The 19,138-nt window shown below is 43.0% G+C and overlaps 1 protein-coding gene across 6 annotated transcripts in view; it reads left to right on the top strand.

The window, feature by feature from the left end:
• The window catches only part of LOC137656253 (sedoheptulokinase-like), a 166,075-nt gene that overhangs the window by 58,001 nt on the left and 88,936 nt on the right, over positions 1–19,138 (top strand). For all 6 annotated transcript variants that reach the window (XM_068390446.1, XM_068390456.1, XM_068390426.1 and 3 more), the window contains 2 exons: positions 6,102–6,269; positions 13,481–13,598. In XM_068390446.1, coding sequence (XP_068246547.1) covers positions 6,102–6,269; positions 13,481–13,598 — 286 coding nt within the window. The remainder of the gene's footprint in view (positions 1–6,101; positions 6,270–13,480; positions 13,599–19,138) is intronic.

The raw sequence follows: 19,138 nt of genomic DNA, 5'->3' as shown, positions 1-19,138 counted from the left end.
TTCATCCTCTATCGACCTCCAGGATACTTACTTCCAGATCACAGTCCATCCGAGGTCAAGGAAGTATCTGAGATTTTCCTTCTTTGGAAGGATCTGAGTGCAGTGCTGCTTTGACCTGACCACAGCCCCGTGTCTTCACTCTCATCTCCTCATTGGCTCATGCCATGTGAATCAGACTCCTTTGTTACCTGAACGACTGGTTGTTACTGGCAGATTCAAGAGATCAGCTTATCTACCACAGAGATCTTCTTCTCAGATATTATCACGATCTCAGAATCCGTTTAAAACTTGAGAAGTTGATTCTCGAACCCTAGTGTCGTTTTCAGTATCTTGGCATGGATAAAGACTTGGTCCAAGCCTGAGTGTTTCCATAATGAGACATAATTCTTCAGTTCCTATTGGTCACAACACTGATCTTAGAGAAGGACTTACTTCAACCCTGCCTTTGTCAGAAACTTTTGGGACATCTTGCTTCCCCGAAAAGCTCGTTCCCTGTGGGACGATGTATCTCGGGTCATTTCATTGAGCTCTGAAGTCACAGTGGTTCAAGACATCCAATCATCCATGTCAGATCAGATCTTAATTGGTGGATTCAGGAAAAGAACCTTTTAGTCAAGTCTCCACTACAGGTCCATCCTCCAGACTTCCTTCTGTTCTCAGATGCATCCCACCGCGGGTGAGGAACTCATATTCGAGTGGAATAGATCTCAAGCCTTTGAAATAGGAAGACACATCATTTCTCAACTACCTAGGAATGAAGGCAGCATACCTAGTGTTACCTTACTTCACAAACATCGTAAAGGTCACTAGTGTTGATGAGCGACAAAATGACTGTAGTGACGTACATTAACAAGCAAGGGGGCCCCATGTCTTGCCTCCTTTGTCAATTGGCAATAGGAATGCATCATTGGGCTTTAGTGAATCCAATTTGCCTCACAGCCCGTTTCATCTTGGGGTAGGAGAACGTGATAGCAGACAATCTGAGCCAACTAGGGATGATAGTTGGTTCAGAATTATCCATAAATCATCTAGTGGCAAAGGAACTCTTGACTTTGTGGGGTTCTGCGACCATTAATATCTTTGCTACTCCCCTCAACTACAAACTAGCGTTGTACTGTTCCCCAGGTCCAGACCCAGTACCAGTGATGGAAGATGCATTGCAACACAACTGGCATGAGATAGATGTTTACGCCTTTCCCCCATTCTGTCTGATTCGCCAGGTTTTGAACAAAGGCAGAATGTTACGTGACCTCCGGAGTAACGCTAGTGGCGCAAAGGTACCCTGAAGTTGAGTGGTATGCTGATCTTTTAGATCTGCTTGTAGATGTTCCAAGAGAACTTTCAAATTGAAACTCTTCTTCGACAACTTCATGTGAAAAAGTTCCACACAGTAGTGGAATGCCTGTCTCTTTACGGCTCAAGGTTAACCAGCACCTCCTCTGAAAGAAGGGTTTTTCGAGACTGACTACGAAGCAACCTATTAGATTAAGGTTTAATGGTCCCTAAAAATGTCACAGTATGAACCTCTTATTTAAGGCCTCAGAGAGGGACTTCACACATAAAACTCTTCCTCCTTGCCTTAGCACAGTCAAAGAGGGTGAGTGAGCTTCATTTCCTCTCTTATCTTGTATTACACTCGAAGGGATGTAGAGAACTGTCATTCTAGTTTGTACCTGAGTTTGTAGCAAAGGATTAAGACCCAGAATTCAGCTGTGAACAATCATCGATTTGATTCCTCCTCTATTTCCTCAATCAAGGAGGTAACTGATGATATGAACAGTATCCTATTATGTCCTGTATGAGTGGTTCATCTCTACCTAAAGCGGACTAGTCTCTTATCTCGCAACTCCCATCCTTGTTGTGAGTACAGGTTGCACAAAAAAGAGGGTAACCAAAAACACTATCCTTTTGTCTAAGTGAAACAATCATGAGAGCATATAAATCTCCGGGAGAAGTGTTTCCCTGGGCCCCTCCCAAAGCCCATATTTGTGGTATTGTGGCAACAACAGCTTTCTTCAAGAATCATTGAGTAGCACAGGTACTTAAAGCAGGGGTTTGTAAAAGGCAAATGACCTTTACAGCTCACTACCTAATGATTCCACCCATAGGTCCCTAGATACCTTTCCTATTAGACCCATGGTAGCTCTCAGCAGTTGGTGAAGAGGACCGACTCCTGCCGGACATCTAGCATTGTTTCACAGTTGCCAGTTACATCCTATTTTGTATGTAAGGTGAATGTCTGGCCTTCATCCTCTTTTCTTTGTCACCTGCCTTTGAGAGTGACACTGCTGATCAGACACATGGAAGATAATTGCTTCTTTATGGGTAGTTTTAAACACTTGTAATCAACAGATCCTTTAAGCATATAATTACCTATGGTTGTTCTTCATGATTAAATCTTCTCGTTGGGCCATGACCCATCTGCATATCCATGGGTTATGGGATGTAAGAATTCTGTGTCCTTACTTCTTTCTCAGGTCTGAACACAGACACTCTGAGTTGTGGGCCAGTAAGACAACCTTTTCTCTTCATGGTACTTCCTTCCACCCAAGGAAGACTCCCCATTTAAGGGGTCCGGCTGGCTAATCCCATTTTTAAGGACAGGACTTTGACATTCATACCACTTAATAAGGTGACAGTGAATCTCCAAACATCATAGGATTTTTTCCTCTGACCTTCGGTTTTACGACGCCAGGGTGATTTATCCTGAAAATTAGTGTTTTTCAAATTCTATCTCCTCTCTTGTACTTAATATTAAGACCTTGGATTACTACCCTATATAGACCTGATGTAGACCTCCAATCAAATAATTTTTTTTTATATAAAAGTAATTTTTTGTTAGATATGAATTTTTTTTCATTATGGTGAAAAAATACATACATACATACATATACCAAGGCACTTCCCCCAAATTTGGGGGGTAGCCAACATCAAATAAATGAAACAAAAAGGGCACCTCTCCTCTCTATGTTCCTCCCAGCCTGACAAGGGACTCAACTGAGTTCGGCTGGTACTGCTAGGGTGCCACAGCCCACCCTCCCCCGTTATCCACCACAGATGAAGCTTCATAACGCTGAATCCTACCGGAACTGCGTGACAATTGCTCGCCATTCATTCCTATTTCTAGCACGCTCTCTTGCCTCTCTCACATCTATCCTCCTATCACCCAGAGCTTCCTTCACTCCATCCATCCATCCAAACCTTGGCCTTCCTCTTGTACTTCTCCCATCAACTCTTGCATTCATCACCTTCTTTAGCAGACAGCCATTTTCCATTCTCTCAACATGGCCAAACCACCTCAACACATTCATATCCACTCTAACTGCTAACTCATTTCTTACACCCGTTCTCACCCTCACTACTTTGTTCCTAACCCTATCTACTCAAGATACAGCACCCATACTCCTTAGACACTTCATCTCAAACGCATTCAATTTCTGTCTCTCCGTCACTTTCATTCCCCACAACTCCGATCCATACATCACAGTTGGTACAATCTTTTTCTCATACAGAACTCTTTACATTCATGCCTAACCCTCTATTTTTTTTTACTACTCCCTTAACTGCCCCCAACACTTTGCATCCTTCATTCACTCTCTGACGTACATCTGCTTCCACTCCACCATTTGCTGCAACAGACCCCAAGTACTTAAACTGATCCACCTCCTCAAGTAACTCTCCACTCAACATGACATTCAACCTCGCACCACCTTCCCTTCTCGTACATCTCATGGTAAAAAATAATCACTATAAATCAGGGAAAAAAAAAAGTAAACAAATTTTAAACAAACTTTGAAAAAAAGGGCTCTCTTTGATTGTTTTATAATATCTTTATAAGTTATATACCAAATTTCAATGCTATATCTTTAAAACTAAGGGAGGAGATAGAATTTGAAGGTCAATAAGTATAGTTTGAGATACGGGCATTCAAAGTTTTTCTTTGTACTTTATTTTTACAAAGACAATATTAATAAATCATGATTATTAAGAATTGTATGTTCCTCTTTGGATATTAATAAACCAAAACAATGTTATTCATCATAATTTAATCATAAATGAAGATTCCTTTACTCAATATCTTGTTTCTTTAGGCTCCTGGTCCCCCCTGCCTTTTACTTTGGCAGGGTATTATTCTCTTACAAGAGGGTTTCATAGCTGCCTAAGCTACAATCTATGGCCATGTTTTATTCTAAAATGCACCTGTTTCATATTCTTTTGATTTCTTCAATTCTTTCTTGCCTTTCTTCCACAGTTCTCGAAATCTTTTTCTGCTTATGAGAACGAGTTGATTATCTTCCTCTTTTATTTCATCACTATTATTACTGCTTTCTTCCCTCTCCAACAATGAGGTACGTATATCAATATGACTCTTATGAGTAGATGTAGCGGCTGTGGATGTACTAGGAGTGGGTGCAAGTTCAGATAAGATCATAGCCTGGCGCACTGTGTCAGGTGAGGCGGGCGCTCCTCTATCCACACCATTCTCTCTCTCTCTCCGTCACTAACTCCGTTAATATCGCCGATATTACCCACTTCTGAACACTTATTAGAGCAAATGTTTTTCTTTCTTATGTTAATGAGATGTTTAAATTGTCTTTTCCTCTTTGGCATGATGAAATTAATGCCGAAACCAAGAAAAACAGATGTAAAAGCGAGCGAATGTCAGGGGTCAAACTGAAACGTGTACTCTCTCAGAGGTTTGTGCCAGCACTAAAGGGTGTAATGATCATAACTTCCTGTCTTGTGACTCATGGAATCTATACAGATGCCATTGCTCACAATTTGTTTTATATTTGAATGTAATAATTATCAAAATTTACGATAACAAGAAATACTGCCCTTTTTTGTAGGGATCAATGGTTTTGGCTTACAGCATTGAGTTCTTTTACTAATTACTCTGTAACTATGACAGGAAGAGGAATTTTGGCAAAATATTTCTTATACGCATTCTCCATTGCCATACGAAGCTCAGTAAATTTTTTCAGGATTTTGCATTTTTCATCCTATACCCCCATATATTCCCTAACCTCCCGGGGCCCTTAAATGACTCAGTTTGTATCTATATAAGAAAATGATTAAAAATTTTTGATATAAATAGAAATTTTCCTAGCTTCACAAACCCGAGTCCTTTAAATTTTACTCTCTGCACCCACCCCGTAAGTTCTAACAAGAATTAAAGTGAGATAGCAACCATGAGCAACATCATACCAACCTGAAACAAGGGAGGGTGATGCAGCCATACCAGGCTGCCAGAACTTTGATAATTCTTTAAATGGCTGTAACTAGCTTTGCCAAAAGTAACCACCATTTAAATGACCCAGGTTTGTATAACTAGAAAAAGTACAAATTATTTTAAAAATTTGTATTTTTTTTAAGCCATCAAAACCCTGCCACCATCACTTGTTGACTTGTCAAAGTTTTTTAATTAAACATTCAGGATCCTTCTATGCATGCATTTTAATGGTGGCTTAAAGTGTGTTTCCTAACGTTTGCTGATTCTGAACTTCTTTCACTAATGTTGTGGGTCTATGTTTGGATACCAACAGAAGTGTAACTTTTGATTATTTGACCCTGTCTCCTGCACTGTTTGAACTTACAGAATGATGGTAGAATTAATTTGCAAGATTAATTTCCTATTTTTAGACATGACCTTCCCATATTGAACTTTCAGCGTTTCTCCATCTTCCACTTTTGTAATATCCTAAAAGTATATCTTCGTATTTCTTTGCTGTCATGAAATATCAAAAAGTCAAATTCATGTTGTTTTTAGTAATGTTACATATGCTATTAGTTAGTTGGCAGTTATGTTTTCATATACTGTTTAAACCCGTGGGTAGAATTTTATCATTTTGGTATGTTGTTTATGAATAAAAAAATTTTTTTGCCTAATGTTGTATGTATATTTTAGAAGATTCATTAAAGAAATTTCAGTACTGTACACTATTTCTTTCTATATTATTAAAATTATGAGTTTTTTGTGCTTAGAAAACCTGCTTTTATGTTGCTGTCTCCAAGATAATGTACCTCCATAATGATAGACACCCTTATATTTCTCTTTAGGGGTTTCATCAAAATTTTTTATATATAAATTGTCGTTGTAGGTATGAAATTCGAGAGGTCAGCCACCTTTACACTTGGCAAGATAGCAGATGTTCTCAAGATTTCCTCTCTTCTTTGCCTGTACCAAATTCTCACCTTGCCATAGCATCTGGGTATGGTTGCGCTACCTTATTGTGGTTTTCTAAAAATAAACCAGAGAAACTTGAAAGGTAAGATTATTATATTTTATGTGTTGCATTTGATTGATTAATTTCTAGATATACATTCCCCGCCAAAAGACTTTTAACAAAGGAAAACCTTATTTTTGGGAGGTGCTGTGTAGTCTTCAAGGACTTCCCTGTGAAAGGCTAGAACAGGGAATCCAGTATATGATTACCAAAGAAATGTTGTCTCCCCTGCTCTAGGGCTAGTGTATCAAAATGCAAAGCAAGGACTCTGTGTGTATAGGGGAGACCTTGCAAGTTCAGGCTCATTTGAACTTGCCACAGCACCTCAGTAGCTAAAAGTTGCCTGCTAAGATCAATGTCATGCACAGCATCCCAGAAAGGAACTATTATTCTAGCCATTGCTGATGTACCTACATCACAACAAACTCTACACCACCATTCACAGTCGAAGGTATGTAAACAATGCTCCACTCTCCTGCCTGAGGCTATTGAGGAGGGAGGGTTTGGAGATCATACAGCACCTCCCCAAAATAAGTTTTACCTTCGTCCAAACTCCTTTTTTGGGATCAAAGTGCTGCGTCTTCAAGTACTGAGTACCAGAGTTTTGATAAGTAGACTCATACCAATTCCAGGACAACTGTCTGCTACCAAGCCCAACCTACATACTGTGTGCTTGTTCCAAAGAGTTAGAAGAAAAACACTAACAAGAATACTGGCTGCCTGAAGGACTTGGTGATTTGGTCCTTCCCTCCATACTATCCAAGTAGGGATCCTGAATGCACAAAGTATCATGCATGAATGTTGTTATGGTTGGATTTGTTTCAGGTAATGGTTAATGAAAACCATATGCCCAGACCAACCTATAAAACTCTGTCCTGAAATTGCCTATTAACAAAGAATGTTATTGTAGAGGTAACTTTTCTCACATTGTGCTGTTTAGGGATGGAAACAGGATCGGCTACTGTATTCTAAAAAACGAGGTCATTTAGATATGGATAGCTTCTGTTGAAAGGGACTTATTGGTGTGGGTGTTTTTAAACAGACTATCTACTGAGGACATGGATCTTTGTAAGTATAAATTCAAGGTCGATCCCAGACAGAGGTTGCTATCCATCGACTCTAGAGCTGAGATATAAAGTGGATCCCCAATCAAAAACTCAAGATCACTATCCAGAGACTGGGGAACCACAGTAGTGGGTGGAGATGGTCTATACTAACCAAGAGTCTGGGTGATCTTATGAAACATGTCCGAGTTGAAATCCTCATCAAAGGTACACTTGAGAGGTTCTGTTAAAGCAGATTTATATGACAGTATAATTGATGGCTAGAACTTCATCTCCTCAAAGATGTGGACCAGAAAGAAAGCCAAGAAGTCCAAGATTTTCTGACAGGGTAACTGACTCCTTAGAAACGCTATCCATGTCTTTCACACAGATTGGTATTGTCTTGGGGATGAAGACCTCTTTGCAGCTCTTCAAAAAAGTCAAGTTGTGGTCTGAGAAGTCTTTCTCAAAAATATGGGAGAGAAGAGCTAAGTGTGAAGGTTCTGGATCATAGAGGAGAAACCAAAGGAGTTCATCTTCTTACATTCTGATGGAGCTGTGCAGACTGAAGTGGGTGTAGTCTTTATCTCAGAAGCTGATGCAGTGAATACTATGGTCTGTTGGGCCAAAGTGGTACTCTTAGCACAGCTGTCCCTGAAAAATTCTGAATGAGGTACAGATAAATAAACAACCATCTGTTCTAATCCTAATTCATAACATCTCTTGCTACTGCTTGAGAGTCCACATTTGGACCTATATATAGTGGAAGTTTGAGGCTCTCTTTCATAGCAAATAAGTCTGTTTGAAGATCTGGAGCTAGCCAAAAACTTCTTGAAAAGAACTCTTGTTCAGTGTCCATTCTGTATGCAGGACTGTTGGTCCGATGGGCTGTCCACCACTACATTGAGTAAATATGACCAATGGAATGGTGAGAGGAACACATTTCTCCACTAAAAGACCTTCATAATGGGAAGAGAGACTGCATTGAAAATTCTCAAGCAGGACCCCCTTTCTAAGGCAACAGACCACCACCTGGTCCTCTATGAAGATCATTGTGTCAGTTCCTTCTTGGACGAATTTCAGTGTCAGGAAGACTGCCATCACTTCCAACATATTTATGTAAAAGTCTGCAAACTGAAGGGACAATTTTCCAAACACAAAGGTCTCCTCTGAATGACCTTCACAGCCTGACCTTAACCCTCTGTATGAATAATTATTATAACTGGGGGAGGGACCAGTGGGACTGACTGACCGAGTAACTGAGGCCAACTGTCTTAAAACCCCTTCTGAGCCATCTATCTTCACACCCAATTAAGATCTCTTAACCTGTTCTCTAACAATGGATCAACTATTGAGGCAAACTGAAGACCCAAAATCTTCTTTAGCTCCCTCCTGGAAGAGAAGAGGCTCAAAGCCAAGCCTCTGACCCTGCTTAGAATTCTTTGCCAAGGTGCTATTGCAAGGCTAGTGTGGATTTCATCATATTCCATTGGTGACCTAATCACTTAATATCCTTCTTGGAATTAGTCTCGACTTTGCGAAGTTGATTAAAAACCCAAGGTCCTTAAGAATTTGCAAAAATTACAAATTTTAAAAGTAATTTGTTCTTTTTCTAGCTATAGAAACCTAAGTTCTTTGGTAGGAGTAAGATTCTAGTGAAAGCTGGTAATTACCAATGAAGAATTATCAAGGTTCTGGTAACTGTCACCCAGTATCCACTGGTGTTTCGAATCTGACAGTGCTCAGCGCCTTCATTTTAATTCTGCCTGGGACTTGCAGGATGGAATGGATGCAGCAGGAAGTGAAACCTGAATGACTTGAGTCTGTATAGCTAACCAGATTATTCTTAAAATTTGTGATTTGTTCCTATGCGAATACAAACCTTCGTCCTTTAGTAGGGAGGTCATCCTTTGGAGGGAGGAAGTCCCGCTCGCCCAACCGACTGGCTAGCAACCTGATATTGTGATGTTCAGGCTGGTAAGTAGAGCATTCCATGGTCCATGGTTGAATGACCCTCATATGGAGTGTGGGGATTCTTCACTTTTACAATTTTAATAAGATAACTATATACAGTAGTATATCTATCATTAGCGTGGTCACTTGTACCAGTGACCGTTCCTGCTCCATAATGTTTCATTGGCTGATCCCAAGAAAGAGAAGGAAGGAAAAAAGGAAAGAAGGCCAGTCCTTCTCACTTTTGAACCTGAGAATATGATGTAAACACTGTCTTAGACACAACAGGTCGTATGGAGAATGTCTCTGTGGAGCTGTGGGCGCAATCCTGAAGAGTGTACCGTGTATATGGTCTATCTTTTCCAGATACCTGCCTTGAACACTGGTAATTGAATGATTTTTTCTGAAGGCTAAAGTGTTACCAATAATCCTGCCTTCAAGAGCTTTAGAAGGGGCTTAGATGGATGGTTTGCCCCCTTTGTTCCATGTAGGCTCTGGAGATATTTTTCTTTGTCCTCTCTGTGCTAAGAGGAGATTTTGTAAGTGTGGTCTGCATGGTGTTTGTTTTATGTAGAGCCTCACTGACCTTACAGGCCACAGGAGCAAGTCGTCAGGATTTTCAGTTGTTTTCTTTAGTGATGACACTAAAAAGTATCAAACCTAGAGTCACCAATCGATAGATTTTGTGTTTTTGCCACAAATACGGAAACAAATGAGAATGAGATCTGTCTCTACCACCGAGAATGTGACACTAGGTACGATAGCCTATGCAGCTCTCCCACTCTTATGGTCGAAGCTAGGGCTAACAGAAACACTGTTGTAAGAGTGAGAGCCATGTCTTAGCTCTTGTTAAGGGTTCATAAGGAGCCTTCAGGAGTGATCTAAGGACCCCGGTCACATTCAGGTTGGAGGTTTGATTTCCCAAGGGGAACAAGATTGCTCAAAACTCTGAGTCAACGCTGATAATTCCCATGAGGAATGGAGGTCTACTCATCCTAGGCTGAAGACTCTTGCATAGATTCGCAGGGTCATAGATCATTCCCTAAATCCAGATCCTCCTCCATCACGTCCTCCCAGAGCCCATGATGTCAAGGGCATAGCTACATCCCTGGCCTTCTAAAGGAATTACTCCATGACGCAGGTTCTGCAATCTGTGGTGTGGAAGCTCCAAATGACTTTTAAAGCCCATTACCTGCAAGACGTGACACACAGGAGACTCGATACGTTCTCTATTGGCCCTGTGGTGACTGCACGACAGCTGGTCTAATACCTCAAGCTCTTTATTGGACAAGTAGCAGAGGGTTGAGGGCACTGTTACCTAGTTGTAGTCTGCATGACTGGCTTTTTGTCTTTTCTTCATCCTCCCCTCTCTTGAGGAAAGCAGTATCCTTGGTTCTCTGCACAAGCTGACCTCAACCACTGCAGGTAAACCATGCTCCCTTTTGTACCAAGTATTGTGTCAATACTGTTGCATCCCCATACCCTGGCAAAGTTGTACTGGGGAAAGTCTTGGTTAACTCAGTTATTTCCTACAAAACTCTGAATAACTTTTACCTTGTCAGTCACACTGCTTATATCTTAACACAATGCTTGCATAGGCCACAGACCATTTGTAGCAAGGTTTATCGAGGTGGTAGGGTCTCCTTATTTTTGGTACTGGTCTACTCAAATAAAGGAGACCCTGGGTAAAGCCAAAAAGCTGGATTGACAGGGACATCTACCCTTCTAATGGGTGAATCCCCCCTAATAAATAGCGTAGGTTTGTATTCCAGTTACAGAACAAATGACAAATTCGGAGATAATTTGTATTTTTCCTAGCGATACAAACTTTTAGTTATTTGTACAAACTTACTCACTGACCCTGTCCCCCTTGAAGTCCTACCTCCAAGAGCTCAGTCACAGGTGTGTGAGTGAAGGAGGTAGCTAGCTACTCCCCTACCCTACGCTAACTAGTGGGATGGGTTGTTAACCCTCGCTAAATTTTAATGGCTCGACCCTAATAAATAGCTAAAGGTTTGTATCGTTAGGAAAAATACAAATTATCTCCGAATTTGTCATATTCAACATAAAGGAATTAGTGTTGGAAAGTTAAATTTTTGGATTCTACAACGCTCCTTTTAACAAAGTTCTATTATGGTAATAAATTACTCTTATCTGATCTTCGGATCGTTGTGAATGACGTTCTGAAGATGATCATCCAAGAGGACGTGAAAATGTAGTCTCGTCCTTGCGATCGACAAACAGATGGAAAGGTGGCCGCCTGAAGATCTACTACTGCAGCAGGAGAAACATTCGTAAGGGGCTGCAAATTAGGAGGCGACGATGCATCAGGATGGCGAGAGGGCTCGTCGTCATCAGGAGGCCATTTTGAGGGCAAGAGAAGGACCTTGCAAATGCCCGGGGCGAAAGAAGCTACAGGCAAAGGGTCCTTCTTAGCCCCACACTGAAGGAGCTGCAAAAGTGCCTCTTTTGAAGGGAAAGCAGAAATCTGCAAGGACGGCCACGCCTGCAACACATCTGCAAGAGAGTAGGGCACTCCGACAGCTGGAGGAGATGCTTCACTAGGGGAATCGTCAACCCCCCCCTGGTACCCCGAGGTTACTCAGTAGTTAAAGGGTCTGTGCTCTTACTCGGTTGCTTCCCGGAGGAAGACAAGCAAAGAGGAGCTTTGGAAAGAAATACAGGAGTGCGTAAAGAAGAAGCTCACGGTCTCTTTGCCCCCAGGGAAAACCCTGAGGGAAAACGATCACGCTTAGTTCTCTTCTTCTTGCAATGCCCAAATCTCTTCCACTGGGAGGCAGGCCACTCCCTACACTTGTCACAGGGCGAGCCTTGCTCACAACGATGACCCCCACAGGTCGAGCCCACTGAGTTAGGGTCGGTCTCAACTGACGACATGAAGGTTCCGCAAGGGTGACCTTCGCAAACAGGCCAGTTTAACATCGGAGCGTCAAGAAGAAGCGCAGTCACACCTGAAAAGAGAAAGATGAGCGTAAAGTAACAATTTGTCCAATGTCTATTGCTGAGCCTTGAAGAGGAGAGAGAGATGTCCACTGTCTACTAGTCAAAAAGAAAAGGTGACTTGATCACTGATTTGTGAGTATATACAGTATATAGGTGTCTGGGTACCCTGACCACCCCCTAACCAGACACTGGGTAGGGTGGCCACCTCTCGCTAAAAGTTTAATTGGCTACCTTTGAGCTACGCCGAAAGAATATCCAATTAAATAACTCCAGGTTTGTATTAGCAAAAAATACAAATTATCTCCAAATTTGTCATTTTTATTTCTAATACCTATAGCTGTGGGAACATCATAATTATAAATACAGTATAGTGTAGTATACACATTACAGGCCAGTGTTGTATTTAATAAAGATATATTGGATTTAGAACAAATGAGTTAGATATTTTTGTACAGGTTGGAACTTTAAGGTGATGATTTAGAAGAGATAGCAGTAATTTTGTAAAAATTGTAAAAACATTTGTCTTATGTTATTAATTACCTGTAACTTCTTTATACTATATTGAGTTAACCTTAATGTATAAGTCATTATGAAATACCTGTATAAGGAAAGGCCCTATTGTTATTGTAGATAAAATTATATAAGAATTTGATTCATTTGTTTGATCAAAGTTCCTATAAGCAGTGGTTTTTAAGAATATCCATCATGGATTGCCATTTTTTCCAGTAAAATATTTTTTGATAGGAAAGGTTTTTTATTCTTATTTATTCTGTGGATATGGCAAGAACTGTAAGTTATGGAAATCTTTGGAAGTCAGGTTGGTATATGTTTTGAGATTTTAAGGATTTAATTGTGTCTTTCTGGTTACCACTTCCCCACCACTGAGTTAGTGTGGTAATCATGAATGGAACTTAGAGATAGAATTCATTAAAGTAAAAAGAATTTTAATTGTAAGATGCATAATTTTGAGACCCACCTCGAGGTCACATTATGTCCTTTCTGCCTCCCCTCTTCAGTTGGTCTTTTGTCCACTAGAGTTCTATGGTTGTATTCAATATTGTAACAACCCAAAAGTGGTTGAGGAAGCTGCCCAGAGACATTACATTTGGTTATTTTAGGGAAGGGATGTAGAGATGTAAGCAATGTAACCAAGAGTCAAGCATCAAAATAATAAATTTTATTGTTTTTGATGAGATTTAAAAACTGTATTGTCATTCTTGTGTATGTTATAAAACCTGATCCTCTGGATAATCTTGTTTTCTTTTTTATTTTATTGGATTTTTTTATTTGTAGGTTTGATAGGGCAGGAACAATCCATGATTTTTTTGTCAGCATGTTGTGTAAGTTGGACCACCCTATAATGTCTGTGCAAAATGCTGCTGCCTGGGGTTTCATGAATACAACTACTAAGGTATGTACTTTATAGGTTTATCTTTCATTAATACATGCTTACTGCATGTGATTGTTTGATAAACGCTTCAATGGCATTTTAAATATTTCAGGAATATAATTTTATGCATTTGTGGCCAAAGAAATATTAACATTTGTATTCATTGCAACCCGTTATTCATAAAATGCTATATTTTTTGTTAAAAATCTCTCAAGTTACCACCTCTGATGGTCCCTCCTAACCTCATTCTGTTTTGCAATTCTATAAATGTACCTGGCTTGGCCCATCTAACATTGTAGTTCTAACCTTATTCTGTTTTGCAATTTGAGAATCATCTCCTCCCCTAGAGGAGGGTAGTAACATTAGTAAATCATGGGTAACTGCATGCTAATCCTTTACTTATGATGTAAATGCATCACAATGGCCCTATTGTAAGTAAAAGATATTGTAAGTTGAAGATGGCCTAGCCTATCCAGGAGCCTTGAAGAATGGTGATGATTAGCCAAACTGAGCAATTCTCAGTAAAGTGAAAAATTGTGACAAGCATTCTTGGCAGAACAAGTACCAGTATGAGTCTTGTAGCCTAGAAGACAGTATAAAAGTATATTTTGTATTTTTTTTATACTGAAACTGGATTTTTAAGATGAAAAAATCATAATTTGGAGAATACCTACCATATTATAGAAGGGATTTTAGCATCCATTTACCAGCTAACTGCACTACACTTTATTTTAACCCTTTTACCCCCAAAGGACGTACTGGTACGTTTCACAAAAGCCATCCTTTTACCCCCATGGACGTACCGGTACGTCCTTGCAAAAAAATGCTATAAAAACTTTTTTTTTCAATATTAAACTTACCCGATAATCATGTAGCTGTCAACTCCGTTGCCCGACAGAATTCTATGGAGGGATACGCCAGCTATCACAATACTAGAAGGGGGTGTACTTACCAGCGCCACCTGTGGCCAGGTACTCAAGTACTTCTTGTTGACACCTCCTCAATTATTCCTCTGTCGTGCTTCCGGCAAGACGTTCTGGGATACGCTTATGATCTTCGAGTTTTTTCACGGCTAATTGGTGAAGTATTCTCTCAGATTTCGGCTGTCGCTTTACTGGAAACCTTCTTATATTAGCTAGATAGCTTTTATATAGTCCTGATTAACGGTTAACGATCTTTTGCTTGATTTTGGAACCCCCTTTGGCTAACTCTTTGGATTCAAGATGTCTGACATTTCGCAAGCCCCCTCCCATAGACGATGTAGGTCTTGCAATAGGCGTATTCCGAAGGCCTCGGTAGATCCTCACACCGCTTGTTCTGACTGTAGGGACAGGCCCTGTCAGTTAGAAAATCGATGTGAGGAATGCGCCGGACTTTCGGAACTGGAATTTGTCCGTCTTTTGAAATATTCAACTAAGTTAGAGAGAGGTAGAGTTAGGAGGAGTTCTTCTCACTCTTCACTTTTTTCCTCACCTCATGATCCCCTACCTTTTCCTACCCCTGTAGTGGCTACCCCCGAACCTACTGTTTGCCCTCCGCCTGATATGTCTGTTGTTTTGCGTGCTATTCAGGCCTTAGGCGATAAAGTAGAGTCAGTGGTTAGTGATCATAAGTCTCTGATGGCCGAAGTCAAGGAACTTAAGGTCAAGAGTGCAGTGGGTGGAATTAGTGCCAGTGCTGTGACGAGTGCTAGTGTCAGTGCAGTGCCAAGTGCTAGTGTCAGTGCCAGTGTGGTGCGTGAGGATACTTCTGTGCGAGCCAGTCGTCCTCCCAGTCCGGGACCTCTTGCAAGCTCCCAAGCCCAGGGGAGAAGCAATGTCGAAGGGCATAAGGGTTCGGCAGGCCTTGTTAGGCGCACAGAAGTATCCTCGGTGGTTGCGGGCGTGTCTTCCAAAGACCGTCACTCCCACCTGCAGACGATTGAGCCCGTCTTTTTCTCGTCCGCTGATCAACTGTCAGGGAAGAAACGTTGGTCTCAGGTCTCGAGACCACTTAAACGCAGAGTCCAGTCCGCGAGTGCTTAGCCAGGTTGCAGTCATTGGCTCAGCTCTGACTCTCCGCAGTCATCTGTCGACTGCACTCCGCCCAAGAGGAGTAAGGTTCTGCCACAACAGAGCTCGACTGTTAAGGCTTTACCTCAGCCTACTGTAGTTTCTGCCGACCCCAAGTGGACTCTACTACAGTCCATGCAAGCACAGCTTTCGGACTTGATGCGTGAGTGTCGGGCTGAGAGTGTTGCGCCTCCGCCTCCGCCTACACTCCCTCCGCCTGCGCTCGCTCCGCCTGCGCTCGCTCCGCCTGATCGCAGTACCACCTGCCAGGCGTACGATGTTGAGCCACGCTCTGAGTTTGCTGTTCCCAGTGGTGTTCAGCCTCCGCCTTCTTTAAGGCAACCTTTACAATGGGATCAGGAGGATTATACCTCTCTTCCTCCGCCTCCCCTTGCTGCTCCACCAGTGGTGCAACACTCGGTTGAGGTACAACAACCTCTCCCGTCCATGAGTCAGTCTCCTCAGCTCTCGCTGCAGCGAGCTCAACCCTCCACAAGGCAAGCACCACTACACCTTGGCCTTGCGCCTCAGGAGCCTCAGCTTGCGAGACATTTACCTTGTTCTGCGCAGCCTCAACCTCATCACGCTCCGCTCACACCACAGGAACAGGAACTTGCTACTCCGCTTCCGCCAACCGCTCAGCAAGCGCAACCCTTGGGTTCAACCACTCATGCTAGGAGTCAGCCTCCTCCACCCATGCGCCTTCCTTCTGCTTCGTCTTTTATTCAGCCTTTGCAGTCTGAGCCTCAGGTTTTCCCTCAACAGTTACTTGAAGAGGAAACCACTAATATTGTTCCTACTCGTTCTGACTCTGCTGTTCAGCATTCTTGTCCGATCTCTTCGCTACACTCTGGTGATGAGGCGTCTGATGATGAGGAGGCACACCTGGATCCCTCGTCAGACGTGGATGAATCCAAGCCTTCTCCACAGTCTATTGACTTTCGTAAGGTCTTGGCTCTGCTTAGGGAGGTTTACCCAGACCACTTTGTCTCTGCTATTCCCCGCTCTCCGCCATCTGAGTTTTCGCTGGGCATACAACAAGCTAAGTCCACCTATACTAAGCTAGTCCTAGCAAGGTCCTCTAAGAGAGCGTTAAGGATCTGAGGGGAGTGGCTGCAGACTAAGCAACACCTTGGCAAAACTTCTTTCATGTTCCCGCCGACTAAGCTCACTTCGAAAGCGAGCGTTTGGTATGCCACAGGAGAAGCACCAGGCTTGGGAGTACCTGCCTCTGCCCAGGCTGACTTCTCAAGTCTGGTAGACTCGCCTCGGAGAACTGCAATGAGACGCTCTAAGGTTTGCTGGACCTTCTCAGACCTTGATCACTTACTGAAGGGAGTATTTAGAGCATTTGAGATGTTCAACTTTCTAGACTGGTGCCTGGGGGCCCTCAGCAAGAAGACCTCTCCTGCGGACAAGGATTCTGCCATGCTATTAATGTCCTGCATGGATAAGGCCATTAGGGATGGATCTGGTGAGCTTGCGTCGATGTTTGTATCAGGGGTTTTGAAGAAAAGGGAACAGCTGTGTACCTTCCTTTCCTCCAGCATTACACCTTGTCAAAGGTCACAACTCCTTTTTGCTCCGCTCTCGAAGTTCCTCTTCCCCGAAGAGCTGGTTAAGGACTTGTCTGCTGCCCTGATACTAAAGGACACACACGATCTTGTAGCCTCATCGGCTCGTAAGTCTAAGGTTGCTACCTCAGTCCCCAAGACTTATCGCTCCCCAGTGGCTGATACCCCTGCTACGAGGTTCATACCGCCCTTTCGTGGTAGAGCCCCCAGCCGAGGAAGCTCCCGTCCAGACTCTTACAGGAGCAAGTCTAGGAAAGGCTCCAAGACATCTAAGGGAAAAAACTGACTCTCCGCATCTCCAGACAGCAGTAGGAGCCAGACTCAAGATCTTCTGGCGAGCCTGGGAGAAGAGAGGTGCAGACGCCCAGTCTGTCAGTTGGCTGAGGGACGGTTACAGGATTCCATTCTGCCTCAAACCACCTCTGACCACATCTCCCTTCAACCTCTCTCCCAACTACAAAGAAGAGGACAAGAGGCTAGCATTGCACCAGGAGGTGTCGCTACTTGTGCAGAAGAAGGCAGTGGTTATAGTCCGGGACCATCAATCCCCGGGCTTCTACAACCGTCTCTTTCTTGTGGCCAAGAAGACAGGAGGTTGGAGACCGGTGCTGGACGTCAGCGCGCTCAACGCGTATGTCACCAAGCAGACGTTCACGATGGAGACGACGAAGTCGGTCCTAGCAGCGGTCAGGCAGGAGGACTGGATGGTCTCGTTGGACTTGAAAGATGCCTACTTTCACGTTCCTATTCATCCAGACTCCCAACCTTTCCTGAGATTCGTTTTTGGAAAGGTTGTCTACCAATTCCAAGCCCTGTGTTTTGGCCTAAGCACAGCTCCTATGGTGTTCACTCATCTGATGAGGAATATAGCAAAATTCCTACACTTATCGGACATCAGAGCCTCCCTCTACTTAGACGACTGGCTGTTGAGAGCCTCCACGAGTCGTCGCTGTCTGGAGAATCTCAACTGGACTTTGGACTTAATCAGAGAACTGGGTCTGTTAGTCAACATAGAAAAGTCTCAGCTCATTCCCTCCCAATCCATTGTGTACCTGGGAATGGAGATTCGGAGTCAGGATTTTCGGGCTTTTCCATCGGCCCCCAGGATAAGCCAAGCCCTAGAGTGCATCATGAGCATGCTGAAGAGGAGCAGTTGCTCGGTGAGACAGTGGATGAGTCTCACAGGGACCCTTTCATCACTGGCCCTGTTCGTCGAGCTAGGGAGACTCCACCTCCGCCCTCTTCAATTCCATCTTGCAGCTCATTGGGACAAGGGTTCGACTCTCGAAGCAGTCTCTATCCCAATCACCCAAGAGATGAAGACCACTCTCCTGTGGTGGAAGAACAATCTCCTTCTCAGGGAGGGCCTATCGTTGGCTATTCAGACCCCCAATCTTCATCTCTTCTCAGATGCATCGGACTCGGGCTGGGGTGCGACCTTGAACGGACGGGAATGCTCGGGAACGTGGAACGAGGAACAGGGATTACTCCACATCAACTGCAAGGAGCTACTAGCAGTTCATTTAGCCCTGTTGAACTTCAAGTCCCTCCTGCTAGGCAAAGTGGTGGAGGTGAACTCAGACAATACCACAGCCTTGGCTTACATCTCCAAGCAAGGAGGGACCCATTCGAGGAGCCTATACGAGATCGCAAGGGACCTCCTCATTTGGTCAAGAGGTCTAAACCTCACTCTGGTCACGAGGTTCATTCAGGGCAATATGAACGTCTCAGCAGATCGCCTAAGCAGAAGGAATCAGGTTATTCCCACGGAATGGACCCTCCACAAGAGTGTGTGCAACAGACTTTGGACCTTGTGGGGTCAACCTACCATAGATCTGTTTGCCACCTCCATAACCAAGAGACTTCCGCTGTACTGTTCCCCTGTTCCAGACCCTGCAGCAGTTCATGTGGATGCTTTTCTACTGAACTGGTCCCA

Source organism: Palaemon carinicauda, chromosome 1, assembly GCF_036898095.1.
Source record: "Palaemon carinicauda isolate YSFRI2023 chromosome 1, ASM3689809v2, whole genome shotgun sequence".
Classification (NCBI taxonomy): Eukaryota; Metazoa; Arthropoda; class Malacostraca; order Decapoda; family Palaemonidae; genus Palaemon; species Palaemon carinicauda.
Note: the sequence above shows the minus strand (reverse complement) of the source record. Positions and strands in the feature narration are given on the sequence as shown.